The sequence below is a fragment of the Hippocampus zosterae genome, chromosome 1, assembly GCF_025434085.1.
Source record: "Hippocampus zosterae strain Florida chromosome 1, ASM2543408v3, whole genome shotgun sequence".
In the NCBI taxonomy this organism is placed as follows: Eukaryota; Metazoa; Chordata; class Actinopteri; order Syngnathiformes; family Syngnathidae; genus Hippocampus; species Hippocampus zosterae.
This window is the reverse complement of record NC_067451.1, coordinates 248,967-264,613: the sequence shown is the minus strand read 5'-3', so window position 1 is coordinate 264,613 and position 15,647 is coordinate 248,967. Positions and strand designations below refer to the sequence as shown.

Genomic DNA, 15,647 nt, shown 5'->3' with positions numbered 1-15,647 from the left:
TGAAACAAACAAGTGCTCTGTCCGAGTACATCTTTATTTATTTCGGAAAGCACAATCAAGCATGTTTATTGATTTGTGGAAACATGTTCCCGGCTAGTGGCAAGAAGTACTCGTCAGACGTTGTACTTGTGACATTCACAAAGCTGCGCCATCGCTACACCAACAAGCGCCCGATCCTGGCCCAAAGCCACGCCCATACTCCAAAACAACCAATCACTGCAGAGCAGGTGAGCCAGCGATGACTCATAGTGACGATGTGAATGTCGCGTCGCTGATGGCCGTGCTGTAGTTTGCGTCATGAGGCGTTTGTGTTCACATGCTGAGTGGGAATGTACAACAGTGACACGGTGTTGACAAAAAAAAAAGCGAGCTTTGGTGCCCCCCGCCCTGCGTCCTGGCTGCATCTAGCCAATCAGAGAACTGCGTCTAGTGAGGTCCACGTTGCTGGCGCTGAGTCCCCGACACTCCGACAGGCACGAGTTGCTATCCTAAAAAAATAAAATCAACGCTTCAATAGTGTGCATGAGCAAAAACTCTTTCGCTGTGCCTTGATTTTCAGTATTGCAACATTTTGGCTCGCGTGCGGCCGTTTCGGGAGGGTGGGACAACATGTTTCAGGCGTGTGGCCTATGCACATTTTTTTCATGTGTGAGCAAGTCATTTTGGGATCGTGTGTTTTGGTAGTGTTGGACGGTGTCTCGTTAAAGTTAAGAGCAATTAGGTCGGGGGGGTTCTGTTTTTTTTTCCAACCTAATTGAACTAAAAGACAAAATGTGCACGAGATTGTGTGAGCATTTCTGTCGTGCGCGTGAACCGAAAATTTTGTCAGTGGTGTGAACCAGTTTTTGGGTGACATCATGGCGCCCGGCACACTTTTTTTTTTTTTTTACGCGAGTTTCGTATCCGCAATGGTCCTTCATGCGGCTGGCGTTCTCACCTGCGCCGTCTCCTCCGCGCTCTTGTTAAGGAAGTTGAGGGAGCTGGCTCTCTTCATTCTTTAGGAACAAGAAAAAAAAGCAAAACGCCATCACATTGGATGCTGCTAGCCCGCTACGCTAGCGACGGCGTGCTAGCTAGCCCACCCGGGGTTGCGCGGCTCTTGCGGGCCGCTGCCTTGAAGCTTCTTGACCAGCATCTCGCTGCTCCTCCTCAGGGCGTCGCGGATCTTCCCGAAGGAGCCGCTGCGGCGAAGGGAGCCGCTCCCGTCCTGCGGGGGGGAAAAAAAACCATCCACGTTTCAGGAGCGCGTGCTTGCGGGCGGGCGCGTGACTGGCTTTCCGTAGTGAGGGTGAGCAGATGCGTTTTTGGGCTAGTGCAGGAGAGCACATTTCGCTACTGGGGAAGAGTCCCGCGTGACGTCATTTTTTTGCGGGCTCGGTCGGAAGCGCCAGGACTGACTGACCCCGTTCCACTCGGCCGCGTCTTCGCCCTCGGCGTCCCCTCTGGACGCGCCGCCGCCGTTTCCGCCGCCGCCGCCTTCCCTGCCGTGGCGGCGCTCTCCCGCGTCCTTGAGGAGTTCCACCACTTTGCTTTGGTTGATGGCGTCAAAGCCCTGAGGGCACGCACGCACGCACGCGGTCAACTTCCTCCGATCGCCCGGCGGGGCCCCTCTTGCGGGGGGCCCACCTACCTGCTTGCGGGATTTGCCGGCGCACTCCTCCAGCGTTTCGGCGGCTTCCAGCTTGCCCTGCCGGCGGTACAGGGCGCTCAGGCTCTTCAGGGTGGTGTTGACCGTGGGGCTGCCAGAAGAACATATCCGTCACCTCGCTCGGACTTTTGCTCTTGCGGATTTACTTGAGCCCACGCTTTTATTTTGAAGGGTGTCGGGGGGGAAAAAAGCGGCGACTCCGACGTGCCGAGAAGAGACGCGCTCGACGGTGAAAAAAGATTCGAGTCCCACGGCAAACGATTATTTCGCAGCGGGCAGAGAAGGGAACCGGCTTCGTTTTGAACGTTTGATTTCACGGCGTTTTATGCGTTGCTGCTTTCATCCACTAGAGCGCGCCAACGCACCGGTAAATAGGGAGCAGCGGTGGGGTCTCTTATTTGGAGGCATAGAGCAAAGTTGAAATGCCGACTAAATACACAACGTCAAACGAGAGATTGCGAAGGCTACGCAAACTAATCATTTAAGGTCGTTCTTCGATGGTTTGAATTTGTTTCAAGGGTGTGCAAAACATACCGTTGGGGAGTTACTCATCGGATTTCATGTTTATCGACGGTGTGTTCACGCAGGGGCTCTTTAATCAAGGTTGTGAACCGTCGGTTGAAGAGACGTCCTTTGATTTCCCCCCCCCCCCCACCCCAAGAGCACTTTTCAAATGTACTTGTTCGTTCTACACAGAGGATAAAGAATCGCCCTCTCTCCTGCGAGCGGCGTCAAGCACTCACCTGTCCACCTTGCAGGCCTTGTACCAGCTGCCGTATTCTGTGTATGGCCCCGCCTCCTTCCGCTTGCCCTGCCCAGAAAAAGTCAACGCGACTCATCCTTTTTTCAAGTCGCCGCGCCACTGTGCCGTGTCGGCCCACCTTGCTCTCTTCTCGCTCCTCGGCGTGCATCCAAATGGGTTTGTTGTCGTCTGACACACACACACACACACAGAGTCGTTTTCAAACGGCTGTATAGGGGAGCTGGGGGGGGGGGGTTGACAAGAGTACTTTGTTTCAAATGTTTTTGAGTGCTTTGGGGTTCTTGTTGTTGAGAAGTCGGTGTTGGCGGCGAAGTTTTTGGGTGGGGGCGCGTGGGAGTTTGAGTCGTCTCCCCGTTCAGTCCCCGTCGGCGGCCACTTACTATTGACGGAGCCAAAATCGCGCTCGTGCGCTCGGGTGAGGATGTCCTTGTAGAGCGTCTCGGCCTCCCGGAACTTGCCCTGCTTGAGGTAGCACGTGGCCTGCGGGCGACACGCGCAGCGGCCTCACTGCCAGCCCGCACCCGACGCGGAAGCAAAGCGGGAAGGCCGCAGGCCCACCAGGTTGTTCTTGGTCTTGGCCACGTTGGGATCGTCGGCGCCCAGCTTGGACTGGTAGATCTCCAAGGCGCGGCGGTAGTAGTACTCCACCTCGGCGTACTTGGCCTGGTTCTGGCACAGCAGCGCCAGGTTGTTGAGCTGCTTGGCCACGTCCGGGTGGTACTTGCCCAACACCTGCGGACGCACGGACTGACGTCAATGCCCCCCCACCCCCGTATAGGTACACGTGTATGACGGGGATGGCGATGGCTCGAGATGAAAAAAGGGGCGTGGCCTGCACGGGGTGAGGCGAGTCGGCCGGTCCTACCTTCTCGCGGATGTCCAGCGCACGCTTGCACAGAGGCTCCGCCTCCTTGTACTTGCCCCTCTTGCCGTAGAGGACGGCCAAGTTGTTGAGGGTGGCGGCCACCGCCGGGTGGTCCTTGCCCAGCGTCTTCTCCCGGATGGCCAGGGCGTCGTTGAGGAGGTGCGCCGCTTCCTTGTACTTGTTCTGGTCCCTGCGGGCGCAGGCGCGCGCCTTAGAAAGTCAGGGCAAGGAACGCGCATGCGTGCAAGCGCGCTCCCCTCGCCGTCGGCCGGCCCACCTGTAGACCAGCGCCAGGATGTTGAGCATGGTGGCCACGTCGGGGTGATGGTGTCCCGACGTCTTCTCCAGGTCCTCCAGGGCCTGCTTGCACAGCGGCACGGCCACCTCGTAGCGGCCCTGCGAGGCGTACTGGATCACCAGGTTGTGGAGCGTGCGCAGGCGGGCCGGGATTTCGTAACCGCCCTGCTGCGCCGCCGCCTCGCCGCTGGGCTGAGCTGCGCGGAAAGCAAAGCGCCCGTTTTCAGCGTGGATAATTGCACCAAAAGGCGCGCTTCGCCGCCCTACCTGCCCCCTGGTCGTCGTCGTTGGGAAACAAATCGTCCAGGCCGTCCTTGGACGCGTCGCCGGACGAGCTTCGGTTCTTGTCGTCGGAGGGCGAGGCGCCGCCGCCGTCGGCATCGGCGTCGTCATCCAGCTTCTTGATGCGGTTCATGAACTGCAGGTGCTTCTTCTCCTCCTCCAGCTGCGCCACGCTCTGCTCGCTGCGCTGCAGCTTGTGCTGCGTGGCCGCCAGCTCGTCGCGCAGCCACTGGTTCTCCTGGCACAGGCGCCGCACCTGAGCGCGCAGCTTCTGCTTCTCCGACTCCACCGCGCTCAGGTGGCCCGACAGGGCAATGATCACCTGGACCCCCAGACGGGTGCTGAGACCGTGGCCGAGGGGGGCCGACGGCGGCGGCTCACCTACCTGAGCTTCTCCCAGGCCCAGCTCAATGGCTTCCATGCTCTTGCGCAGCGCGCTGGACTTTTCCTGCGCGGCGGGCGGCTGGGCGCGGTCCAGCAGCGAGTTGAGGAGCTGGGCGTGCTCGCCGCGCAGCGTCTCCAGGCCCTGCATGACGGCCTTGGTGTTGACCACGATCTCATCCTGGCTCAGACGCTCGGGGGCTTCTTCTCGAGGGTACACCGCCGTGGACATGGCCAGCTCGCATCAACGCTAGCAGCAAAAAAAAAAAAAAAGCCAAGCAAATACCTGGGTCACGCCGCTTCGTGGCTGTCATGATTCGGTTTGTGACCACCAGGTGGCACTGTAGGGCTCCCCCTGCAGCTGCACACCTGTTGGTCATTAGGTCATTAGTGCTTTAAAGGGATTTAGTTTTCTCTGTGTTTGATCAATACACTTCTTCAAGTACACCCTGCTCATCCCTCCCGCCTGCTTTTCGGGGTCCACCGCCACCTCGCAAATGTGACAAAGGCTAGCGTCTCCAGACCTTTCAGGGATTTATTTCCACATATATTGCTGCGTACAGATAGACTGTGCGCTCTCTCTCTCTTTATATCAAGTCAAGTTCAACTTGATTGTCAAATGCGCTTTATGTGCAACATACAGCCCAGATGAAGCGCTAAAGCTCCACATTTGTTTGCATTGGTGTTGTCATCAAACTTGGCGATTTATTTGAACGCCGCAGCTGGTTTGGAAGAATCCTGAAGTCATGGACGCGTAAAAGACTGCAAGTCAAGGCGGTTCGCAAGTTTGCAATCTCGCGCCGAGGGACTCCTCGACAACATCAAGGCGGGGGACGAAAGAGCGGCCCCTGCCGTCGGCTGCTGCGTCATCCCGCACCTGGCCGCAATGCGCCACTCGGCTTCCCCGACGCGCGCGGCAGAGCCGGCCGATGACGGCACGGACGTCATCGAAGCGGACCTGGCCGCCATTTCATCATGACGCCGCCTCCATCCTCGCAATAGAGCGGCTCTGAACAAGTGCGCCCTCGCGAAACGTTTTCCTTAAGCGACCGCGCGTCTCGAGAATAGCCCCGTTTCCTCCGCGAGACCGAGACTGGAAAAGGGCGACGGTACCAACCTGCGTAGAAAAGATGCGGGCGAACACAGCCGCGACGTTGCGATGAGCCGCAGCGAGCCCGGCACGCAGGCGTCAAGCTCCACACGCGTCACACCGAAAGCCACTTCCGGAGTCTTTCAACGTAAAACCGGGGACGAACGCGACGCGACGACCGAATCCGAGTCCGGCCAATTAATCGGCGTCAAGCTCGTCGACCGTACACTTTGTGAGATCGTTTTTTGTTCGTCATATGATATGACAAATAAATAGATACGGATGACTCGCATCATTTATTTTGTTGTGTTGCCGCAACCGTCAGCATACAGTGGAGCCGCGCCCTCCTGAAAACTGGTCTTGAAACTCATTTTTATTCTTTGGCTTTTGACTCAGCATGATTCTTTTACTTTGTCTGACTATTGTTGTGCTTCCTACTGTCTTTGTTAAGAATGCAGGGTTTTATTGGCATATTGTAGACCGCTTTGGATGTTTTAGCTCTCGAAAGACAATCGATTGGGGTTGAGTTGGGTTATTTTGGGGTTAGTGGTCCCCTTGCCAGTAGGTGGCGGCAACACCTGACAGTTTCTTTTGGGAAGAAGAAGAAGGAAGCAAACGAAAACAACATGGCGGCGCCCGCGGATCACGCCGGATTGCCGTCAACGTCAGAAACGGACGCGATCGGCGATCCCGCAAGTTCCGAATCGGAGCCGGGGGCTGCGATTTGGGATGACGACGGCAAGGACTCGACCGAGCCCAGGATCCTGGACACCCCGCAAGACATCCGGCTCGAGGCGGTCGCCAACACGGTGGCCGTCCACCCGAGCCGCGACCTGCTGGTGTGCGGGGACGTGGACGGGGACGTGTACGCGTTCTCCTACTCGTGCACGGAGGGCGAGAACCGCGAACTGTGGTCCTCCGGCCACCACCTCAAGTCCTGTCGCCAAGTGCGCTTTTCCGACGACGGCGAGAAGCTCTACAGCGTCTCCAAGGACAAGGCTGTGCACGTGCTGGACGTGGAGCGCGGACGGCTGGTCAGCAGGATCCGCGGCGCGCACGGCGCTCCCATCAATTCTCTGCTGCTGGTGGACGCCAACATCCTGGCGACTGGAGACGACGGGGGCACGCTGAAGGTCAGCGGTGGTTCCTTCTCAAATTCTTCGCGCCGGCCCCTAACTCGTGTTGTGCTCAGGAGCGCGCTATCCGAGACCATTGCTCGAAAATACTTTTATGTATTTCAAAACAAACATTTCACGACGAGTCGGTGTAGTTGGTTTTTCGAGAGATATTCTCCAAAATGCAAATGGTACAGTGTTAGCTTACTTTATTTATGTAGAAAAGCTTTAAAGTTAATTAAGGCACACCCCGTTGAAGCTCTGGGAGGATAATTTCTTGTATCCGGTCCGTGTGAAGTTGGACTTCAACTGTTGAACCAAACACAATGCCGACTTGTTGTCCAAAAGGTGTGGGACATGAGGAAAGGTTCGGCCATTATGGATTTGAAGCACCATGACGACTACATCAGCGACATGGCCGTGGATGAAGCCAAAAAGATCCTGCTGACAGCCAGGTGAAGTGCATCGCCGCCGAGCTCGACGGGGGGGGGTCGCTGACCTCCTCTTCTGCGCCCGCGTTCAGTGGCGACGGCACCATGGGCGTCTTCAACATCAAGAGGCGGCGGTTCGAGTTGCTGTCGGAGTACCAGAGCAGCGATCTGACCTCGGTGACGCTGATGAAGCGAGGCAAGAAAGTGGTGTGCGGCTCCAGCCAAGGCAGCGTCTACATCTTCAACTGGAACGGCTTCGGGGCCACCAGCGATCGCTTTGCCCTACAAGCGGAGTCGGTGGACTGCGTTGCCCCCATCAGCGACAGCGTGATATGCGCCGCCTCCATGGATGGCTACATCCGGTCAGTTGAACGCCTTTGATCCATTACGCTCTCCACGCCCGGTTATCCGTGGTGGGAGGGCTTATCTTTCAGACCCGTTGCTAAGTACAAATCTGCATAATTGAGGAACCATCCATCCATCCATCCATCCATCCATCCATCCATCATCTACCGCTTATCCGGGGCCGGGTCGCAGGGGCAACAGCTTTAGCAGGGAAGCCCAGACTTCCCTCTCCCTAGCTACTTCTTCCAGCTCTCCCCGGGGGATCCCGAGTCGTTCCCAGGCCAGCTGGGTGACATAGTCTCTCCAGCGCGTCCTGGGTCTTCCTCGGGGTCTCCTCCCGGTGGGACATGACCGGAACACCTCACCGGGGAGGCGTTCAGGAGGCATCCGAATCAGATGCCCAAGCCACCTCATCTGGCTCCTCTCGATGTGGAGGAGAAGCGGCTCGACTCTGAGCCCCTCCCGGATGACTGAGCTTCTCACCTTATCTCTAAGGGAGAGCCCGGACACCCTGCGGAGAAAACTCATTTCAGCCGCTTGTATCCAGGATAATTGCGGAACCATTAAAAAAATGGTTCTAGCACTTCTCCAACATGCTTTAAACACATTTAAACTTGAAAGCAGCCTTTTTAAAGTATCGCTGAGCTCCTGCTCTTGTTCTTTCTAGCTTGCAGGTGTCCGAATAAAAGCCAAGCCGTGCTTCTGTCAAGCTATTTGTTCTTGTTAAGATATATGCTACTGCTAGCTAGCGCGACTATTTTGTTGGGCAGCTTTGTCCATGTTTGAGGGTTTTTTTTCCCTATCCCTAAAACGTCTGCTATAGAGGAGGAGGTTAATTTCTGTCGCCGCGCAGCGCGTCCGTAACATTCCGTCTCTTCCTCTCATCAGAGCCATCAACATCCTCCCCAACCGCATCATCGGCTGCATCGGGCAGCACGTCGGTGAGCCGGTCGAAGAGCTGGCTAAAAGCTGGGACTCTCGTTTCCTGCTCAGCTGCGCCCACGACCAGCTCATCAAGTTCTGGGACATCTCCTCGTTAGCCGCCACCACCGTCAATGAGCACCGCAAGAGGAAGAAGAAGGATGGACGCATGAAATCGCTTTCCAAAAAAGCTCTCGGGGACAGCGACTTTTTCTCGGGACTTGTCGAGGAGCCGCAGAAAAAGGAGGAGGAGGAAGTGGATGACAGTGACAGTGGCAGCGATTAAAAGTCCTTTTTGTGTTGCTTGAATTTGGATGTTTCTCACAATCTTTGACCTCTACTCCCTACATTTAAAAGCAAGCCAAGTGTCTGTGCTGGCTCGGGCTTACTTTGTCAAAATAGACTTGGCATTTATGACGGTGGAACTACGATGATTTGTCGTGAATGTGTTGTCCTTGTGCCAGCTGAAAAATCTCCATGTTCTGCCCTTCAATGGTCTAATTCCCCCAAAAAGGGAAATGTTTTTGTTCGGTGGCCATGAGCTCAGTTACATTTTATTTTTTTTGTTACTTGCTTCACAAGTTTTCGGTTGCATTAAAGCCAGAATCTTACCTGATTTGTGTGAACACTATTTGAGGTAATTAACAGAGGGAAGTATTTGTTCTCAAAATTTATCTTCTGTAGTTGGAGTTGACAGGAGAAACGCATTTTACTTTTGTGAAACTGGTGCTTTTTTTTCTTTTAACTTTTTACTCAATCAGTACCGGTACTTACACCGGAGTGGGTTTCAGCACAAGTATATCAATACTTCCGCCAAAGCACAGTGTGATGCCCCCTTGTTCTTTTCAGACTGAAATATGAGAGCCGCTCGAGTTCAAAGAATTCTTCCTCTTATTAACACTTTCGTATTAAATTTCTGTTTAAAAAAAACAATCTGAACTCGAAACAATCCTTTTGATGTATACATTCCAATTTGAACCCTTTTAATACGGCAAGCGGAAGCGGAAAATGCTTTGCGCGTCACGTGACGCGAGTACTTCCGCTCCGGTCACGTGACACGTAGCGTAGTAACCAGCAAGTTTCCGGTCGCGCGAAACCGCGAGAGCGGTCAACAAGACGGGCGGCGATTGGACTTGCTGTGGAAAAGAAGCTTTCGTCTGCTCTCGCGCGTCCGACGACGAAACGCGACGGCGAGTAGACGCCGATATCCCCCCGCCCCCGCCCAGGAGAAACCGGTCGTTCCTAGCTAGCATCCCTGCTAGCATTCTTGTAAACGATGTCCTAGCTTGCTGCTACTGATGCTAATCACCTCGAAGCCGGCGCTTCTTCAATCACGTTTTGTTCACCTCGTTCGGCGGTTGTGTTCGATAACGAAACGGCGACACGTGCGCGCGATTCCGTGACGTGTACATGTGACGAATGAACAGCAACGCGACCTTTTTCCCACTTTCCTCGATCTCCCTCATTTATGTTTCTATTTGACTTGTACAGGGCAGCAAGATGCCGCCCAAACGCCAATTTAAAGCCGGGGACCTCGTGTTCGCCAAAATGAAGGGCTTCCCTCACTGGCCGGCCAGGGTAACACACGAACACACGCACACACACACACACACACACACACACATCAGTTGAGTCCTGATACTGGTATCGGTTTGGGGAAAAAGTGGTCTCGAACATCATGACTTGTGTTCCTGCGTTTCTTGACAGATCTGTAAATTCGATGAGACACAAAAGAGCAGAGTTGGTGTCTTCTTTTTCGGGACCCATCAGATGTACGTACACGCCCCCTTGTGACATCACTTCTTGTGTTGCCACACCAACAACAGCTTACTGACTCTACTCTCCCCACCCCCTCCCAAAAAAAAGAGGTTACCTCACTCCGGCTCGCATCGTCCCATTCTCTGGAAACAAGTTGAAGTACGGCAGCGGCGTCCGCCTCAAAGGCTTCTCCGAGGGGATGTGGGAGATCCAGAACACGCCTGGAATTGGCAAGAAGAGCACAGTCAGTATCTCGTTCTTACCCCTATGGCCACATTGATGTATCCCAAATCTGATGTTGTTTATGGTACGCCTGGAAATTCGGCACAGGGTGGAGCTATTTTGCCCACGCTACCTGCTAATTTGTGCTCTTTTTGTCTTTTTTTGGGCGGTGCCCCCCCCCCTCTCAGTTTGCAGGCAAAAGTACCCCCGGGAAACCAAGTGGCACTTTGAAAGCGACCTCTTCTCTCTTGAAGAAAAGAACAAAATCACAGGGCGTGCGACGACTCGGCGCCGATGCAGACGTCGCCGCCGTGAACGCATCTCCCGAGGCGGCCGCGTGCGATAGCGGCACCCTGTGCCTGAAGGAGTGCGTGGTCAAATGCGTGCCGGCGAAGACCCCGCGCGGTCCCGGGAGCGACGCAAACGACTCGCCGGCCGCTCGGGCGGCGTCCGACGCAGAGGCAACAAGTGCGCCGGTGACAAAAACTCTGAGGAGATCTTCATCCAGGTCATCCGCGCAAATGGAGGACAATAAGATGGAAACCCCGACCCCCCGGGAAGGCGACGCCTCCCATGTTGACGGCGTCCCGCCGCGGCAAAGGAGAGGGCGGCCGAGTAAAGCCTCGATGCAGAAGAAAAGCGACGTAGCGCAGGTTGGCACGTGCGATTGCAGAGTGAACCACAAATAGCCTTTGGGCCCCGTGCTCTACTCGAGAAAAATCGCCGTGCCAAACCCCTCCCGCGCAGTGCCGTGGTGTCCGTACGACGACCCGCCACGCCTTTGTTTTGGCGCCCCGCCGCATGTACTCAAACGCATTTTGAAAACGACAAAAATTAGAACCCGTCTTGTAAGCCTTTACGGGTCGTTGGGACCCGCGTGACCGAGAATCATCCATCGGACATTGGTCGTCCCATTGGCGTTTTTCATTGACATTGCTCAAAATCTGTCTTCATACGAGCGGCGGCGTTCTGGACCGGTCGTCGGCGCTTTCACGTTGACCATGTCTTTTTGTCAACCGTCTCCCTTAGGCTGAAGAGGGCCCGGCGGCGGCGATGAGCGGCGCGCACCCGACGGCCACCACGCTGCGACTGAAGCCGTGCCTGGTCAAATGCGGCCCCGCCCACGGCCGCGCAAAGGGCCGCCGGCCGGCCGATCCGCCCCGAGCGTCGGCGTCCGCGCCGGGGGCGCTGGCGACAGCCGCGGTGAAGAGGAGGCCGGGGCGGCCGAGTAAAGCCGACGCAAAGAAGAGGGCCCAGGTAGGCTACCGGTGGCTTTCAACCTGGGGGGCGGCGCGCTTTGTGCTCCAATGCAGATAACGGCGTTGTCAAAACCAAAGAACCGAGTCGAGTCCGAGTCCAAAGTACACACTCTTCAAATGTCAAAATCATAAATTCTCAAGGATCGCAGTTTTTTGCCCCCTTACTCTGTATTTATTAATTTTTTTTAGGTTTTTGTGTTATTTTGTGTTTACGTGTATTATGTGTGTGTGGGGGGGGGGGGGGGGGGTTGAAATGCGCCAATAATGGCCCTAATCCGCATTTCATTCAGGAGCTTAAACCCAATTGAGTGCTTATGAAGATCTATTTTATGTTGTCCTCATGCGAGCAGCTTTTAAAAATAATATTGTGACAAAGTGGCAAGTGTGTTGACACTAAAACACACTTTTCAACACCGGAGTGTCTGACGGAGACCAAAAAAAAAAGATATCCGAGGCCTTCATCACAGATTGCGGATGACGGGTTGCTCAGATGAAGAAGCAGCGTTTCGACATTCGGGTGGATGCAAAGAAAAGCGTATCGGAAGCGAGGAAGAAGACGGAAAAGGGGGCGGGACAGACGCCAGCGTTGCCGCCACTGCACCAGCCAGTCGCGTTTGGCCTCCAACGTGTGCCGTCGGCCCCCAAAAATCAGCAAAGAAACCTGGCCGGGTTTTGCGCTCTCGCTTTTTTTTTTTTTGCAGAAGCCTTTGGATGGGACGATTGTGCGATGAACAAAAGTGGCCTCTTTCTTTTTGTCTTGCCAGGTTGCCGTCGAAGCGGCCGAGAAGTCACACCAGGTCCCGTCTCCCCCCACCCCGAGCGCGCCACCTGAATCGCACAGTGCGCCCGCCGCCCCCCAGACGGCCGAAGCGGCGACCGGCGGGGCGGCGGCCAAGCTGGGAACGTCGGGGCCGAGCCGAGCAAGGATGAGCGAGGAAAAAGGCGGGGGCGAAGGAGCGGAGAAAGCCACGATGGCGACGGCGGGCAGGGGAAGGAAGAGAAAGAAAGTGGCAGAGGGAAAGGAGACGACAAACCCGGAAGGAGCCCGCAAAGCAAAGGTGACAACCGAGGAGACGACGCCCAGCCCGGGAGGGGCCGGGCACAGCGGGGAAGGCTTCCAAAAAGACGGGAAAGGAGGGTCGTGGGGGGCCACCAAGGAGGTGAAAGAAGCAAATCTGGAGGAGACCGAGCAGAAGGGGGGCCGGCCTGACGTGACCGCCGACGCGCCCGGCCCACAAGAGAAGGTGAAAAGACAACAACGGAAGGAGACCCAGCAGACCGGCGGCCGGGAACCAGAGGCGGACCCGACGACGCCGAGCCCGGGCGGGGACTCGGGGGCCCGAGGAGGGAAAAAGGAGGAGACCGAGCGGGAAGGAGGTGAGGGGGGGAAGGCGCAGGTGACCGCCGGGGAGTCGGCGCCGCGCCGAGGAAGAAAGAGGAAGCCGGCGGAAATCTCCCAGACCGACGGGGGCGAGGAAAGACGGACCGAGGAAGCCGCGCCGACGGGAGACGGAACCAAAAGGAGAGCGGCGCAGGACGCGCGGGGGCCGCGGGGCCACCGGGCTCCAACGGAAGCCACCGCAGAAGAGACCACGCTCGGTCCAGAGGGAAAGATCAAGACGAGAGAAAGGCGGGAGGACGAGGAAGGGAAGGCGGCGGAGGCGGAGTCCACGCCTGGCCCGGGAGAGGTGACCGCGGAGGAGGGGAACCAGCGGGGGGGAGGCGAGGAAAGACCGACTGCTGGGGAGTCGACCGAAGGGAAGAGGAGGAGGAAAGACTGCGAGGAGGAGGAGGAGCCAGACAGAGGCAAGGCGGAGGCCACGGCGGAAGAGTCCGCACCCGGCCCAGCGGAGACGTCGGCGGCAAACGAAGGCCAAAGGGAGCACGGCGGACTGACCGAGGCGGCCACGGAGGAGTCGGCGCCCGGCCGCGGAGGCCACAGGACGGCAACGGGAGAGGAACGCAAGACCGAGGTCTCACCGCCTCGCCGTGGAGGCGGGAGGTGGAGGAGGGAAGGGGCGGCCAAAGAGGCGGGCCGGCCGCCAAAGAAGGAGGCCAAACCGGCGGCGGCGGCGGCGAGGAGGCCGCGAGGGACGAAGACGACGAGAGGCGGCGCTGAGGAGGGAGCCCGGACCAAGGACGGCGGAGGCGAGAGGACCAGGACGGCGAGGAAAGAGGACGCGGCCAAAGACAAGCAAGGAAGCCACGTGGACGACGAGGTGAGGGGCCCCCGTCTCGCTCTCCTTTCTTCCTTTCTTTCTTCTTACGGTGGCCGCGTCCCCCCCGCAGAGGCAGCGGCGGCTGGCGGCAAAGAGGGAGAGTGTCCTCAAATCCCTGCGAGGTCTGCTCAAGGCCACGAGGGGCGGCAGGCGAAGAGAGGCCGCCGCCAAGAGCTTCACGTGAGGACCCCCCCACCCCCAAGAGACGCGGCCGCCCGTGACGTCCGCGTCTGCTTCTTGTCTTGACAGGAAGGCGGCCATCAGAGTCAAGACCAAGCGGATGCGGGGCCACAAGATGCTCCAAGAAGCCACCGCCGGGAAGAAAAGCAGGCCCCCCGCGCCCGCCGGGGCAAAGCCCCCTCCCGCGGCGGCCAAGGAAAGCCACGGCAAACTCACCGGCGGCCCCGAGACGCGGCCGCAGGAGCCCCCCAACAAGGACGGCAGGAAGTTGATTGGAAAAATCGTGAAAGCCACCACCAAGGTTCAGGTGAAGACCATGATGGGCGGAGCCACGCTGCCGCCCCCACAGGAGGGGGAGGCGACCGGCGGCGGGAGGGCGGCGGCGGCGGCCCACGGCTCGGAGGAGGAGAGGAAGCCGCAGCGGGTGTTGACGGACGACGAGAAAGCCGCCACCAAGCGCCGGCATGAAAAAGACGCCGCCAAGGCAGGCGGGGCCGAGCCCGGCCGGAAGAGCGCTGACGGCCGGCAGGAAGCCAATAAGAACCTGACGCCCACCGACTCCACGCTGCACCGAATCCACGGAGACATCCGCATCTGGCTCAAGAGCGGCAACCCGGTAGGAGGCCGAGCGCCGAGGCCGAAATTGAAAGGAAGAATGCGAGCGTTGCGCGCTGAGCTTTTGCGCCGCGTTTGTCCAGGATGTGGCCAAGTGTCTGGCGGCGTTGGATCAGCTGAGCAGCATCTACGTCACGTCGCAGCACGTCCACAAGCACAGCGAGCTCATCTCCACTCTGAGGAAGGTGAGTGCCGCCCGAACAAAAACCGCCCTCGCCACTCGAGGGGCCGCCGCAAGGGAAGAAACGAAACGCCGCCGATGGCTCAGCCGTGATGGACCTTGTCGAATTTCTTGCGGGCTTTTGTCTCCGTCGCTTGCGTTTTCCTCCTGCGGCCGCCTCCCGGGAGGTCGCTTGCAGTCCCCGCAGATGGGAAATGTCCCAAATGTGTCTGTGTGGCCGCAGATGCGCTTCTACCGCGCCAACCAGGACATCATGGACAAGGCGGCCATGCTGTACAACCGCTTCAAGAACGCCTTCCTCCTGGGCGAGGGCGACCAGGTGGTGAGCGCCGCCTTCCTGCGCTCGCTGCTCGAGGAGAAGGAGCGCCAGGAAGAAGAGCTCTGCAACAACTACAAAAGGGCGGCGGGCGACGAGGAAGGGGAGGTCCCCGCGCACCGGCCCCCCTCAGGTTTGCGATTCACGGGCCGTTCTCGCGTCCCGACGTTCACTCCACTCACCGTCGGCGCGCTGCTCTCGTTTGCAGCCGACTAGCTCCTGGCGTGGGAGAAGACACCCTGCGCCGAGCCACGTCTGCAAGATTCCCACGGAAGCGTGAACCGGAACAAGATTTTAGGATTATGATTTTTTTATGTTCCCCCCCCCCCCTTTTATTGCCAGCCTTCAATAAAGGGCCTGCCCTCACGTTCTCTCTCTTCCATGTGACGCAAAGCCACTCTGAAATCACAATCCACTCTTATGAAACTTCCTCGTGAGGCATCAACATCCATCCAGCCATTTTGGGAGCCTCTCCCGGCAGTAGGCGGGGGACACCCTGAACCGCTTGCCATTGGCGCTATTTTTAAAATTCTATTGGCCATTTCTGATGTCGGATGAGTTTATACAAAGCGCAAATCGTTATATCGGGCCAAGATCAAACATTGCTACGACTTGTACTTTTCAAGCGCCCGTCCTTTGTGAGGTCACCAATTGGGATGTCAAAAGTGATCTTTTGAAATCGTCAGCGGTTAAGAGTCGCTGAAATAGTTTTTTTTTTAAAGGCGCCGCCTGGAAAATAGCCGACCAAAATGTGCGTGT

At 57.3% G+C, this 15,647-nt stretch overlaps 3 protein-coding genes across 6 annotated transcripts; 2 read left to right on the top strand and 1 right to left on the bottom strand.

The window, feature by feature from the left end:
- Positions 1-15: 15 nt before the first annotated feature.
- klc2 (kinesin light chain 2) lies at positions 16-5,537 on the bottom strand. 3 transcript variants are annotated; one of them, XM_052065378.1, is made up of 14 exons: positions 5,354-5,537; positions 4,241-4,486; positions 3,841-4,177; positions 3,554-3,770; positions 3,277-3,466; positions 2,970-3,143; positions 2,792-2,891; positions 2,530-2,579; positions 2,392-2,459; positions 1,631-1,739; positions 1,403-1,507; positions 1,083-1,207; positions 938-995; positions 16-488 (listed from the first exon to the last, which is right to left on the bottom strand). In XM_052065378.1, exons 2-14 carry the CDS (start codon positions 4,466-4,468, stop codon positions 405-407), a joined length of 1,845 nt encoding a protein of 614 aa, XP_051921338.1. In that variant the 5' UTR covers positions 4,469-4,486; positions 5,354-5,537; the 3' UTR covers positions 16-404. The 3 variants fall into 3 exon arrangements, with proteins under 3 accessions (XP_051921338.1, XP_051921319.1, XP_051921329.1); XM_052065359.1 differs by having other exon boundaries at positions 1,403-1,552; positions 5,354-5,535; XM_052065369.1 differs by lacking the exon at positions 5,354-5,537 and having other exon boundaries at positions 1,403-1,552; positions 4,241-4,507.
- Positions 5,538-5,667: 130 nt separating this feature from the next.
- Positions 5,668-8,754, top strand: wdr55 (WD repeat domain 55). The gene is made up of 4 exons (XM_052065479.1): positions 5,668-6,459; positions 6,790-6,896; positions 6,965-7,234; positions 8,106-8,754. The coding sequence occupies exons 1-4, from the start codon at positions 5,953-5,955 to the stop codon at positions 8,422-8,424; spliced, it is 1,203 nt and encodes a 400-aa protein (XP_051921439.1). The 5' UTR covers positions 5,668-5,952; the 3' UTR covers positions 8,425-8,754.
- A 409-nt stretch (positions 8,755-9,163) lies between these two features.
- Positions 9,164-15,223, top strand: LOC127600612 (hepatoma-derived growth factor-related protein 2-like). 2 transcript variants are annotated; one of them, XM_052065314.1, is made up of 12 exons: positions 9,164-9,328; positions 9,630-9,716; positions 9,846-9,910; positions 10,005-10,140; positions 10,307-10,771; positions 11,148-11,375; positions 12,163-13,596; positions 13,667-13,776; positions 13,846-14,392; positions 14,475-14,576; positions 14,796-15,021; positions 15,097-15,223. In XM_052065314.1, exons 2-12 carry the CDS (start codon positions 9,639-9,641, stop codon positions 15,102-15,104), a joined length of 3,399 nt encoding a protein of 1,132 aa, XP_051921274.1. In that variant the 5' UTR covers positions 9,164-9,328; positions 9,630-9,638; the 3' UTR covers positions 15,105-15,223. The 2 variants fall into 2 exon arrangements, with proteins under 2 accessions (XP_051921274.1, XP_051921265.1); XM_052065305.1 differs by having other exon boundaries at positions 12,142-13,596.
- The last annotated feature ends 424 nt before the right edge of the window (positions 15,224-15,647 follow it).

Coding starts and splice junctions, on each gene's coding strand:
- wdr55 (XM_052065479.1), top strand. CDS start 5,953: ATGGCGGCGCCCGCGGATCACGCCGGATTGCCGTCAACGTCAGAAACG. Junction 6,460..6,789: donor ACGACGGGGGCACGCTGAAG/GTCAGCGGTGGT, acceptor GTTGTCCAAAAG/GTGTGGGACATGAGGAAAGG. Junction 6,897..6,964: donor AAGATCCTGCTGACAGCCAG/GTGAAGTGCATC, acceptor GCCCGCGTTCAG/TGGCGACGGCACCATGGGCG.
- klc2 (XM_052065359.1), bottom strand. CDS start 4,468: ATGTCCACGGCGGTGTACCCTCGAGAAGAAGCCCCCGAGCGTCTGAGC. Junction 2,580..2,791: donor CGATTTTGGCTCCGTCAATA/GTAAGTGGCCGC, acceptor TGTGTGTGTCAG/ACGACAACAAACCCATTTGG. Junction 1,553..1,630: donor CCGGCAAATCCCGCAAGCAG/GTAGGTGGGCCC, acceptor GCGTGCCCTCAG/GGCTTTGACGCCATCAACCA.
- LOC127600612 (XM_052065305.1), top strand. CDS start 9,639: ATGCCGCCCAAACGCCAATTTAAAGCCGGGGACCTCGTGTTCGCCAAA. Junction 9,717..9,845: donor TCCCTCACTGGCCGGCCAGG/GTAACACACGAA, acceptor GTTTCTTGACAG/ATCTGTAAATTCGATGAGAC. Junction 14,577..14,795: donor TCATCTCCACTCTGAGGAAG/GTGAGTGCCGCC, acceptor GTGTGGCCGCAG/ATGCGCTTCTACCGCGCCAA.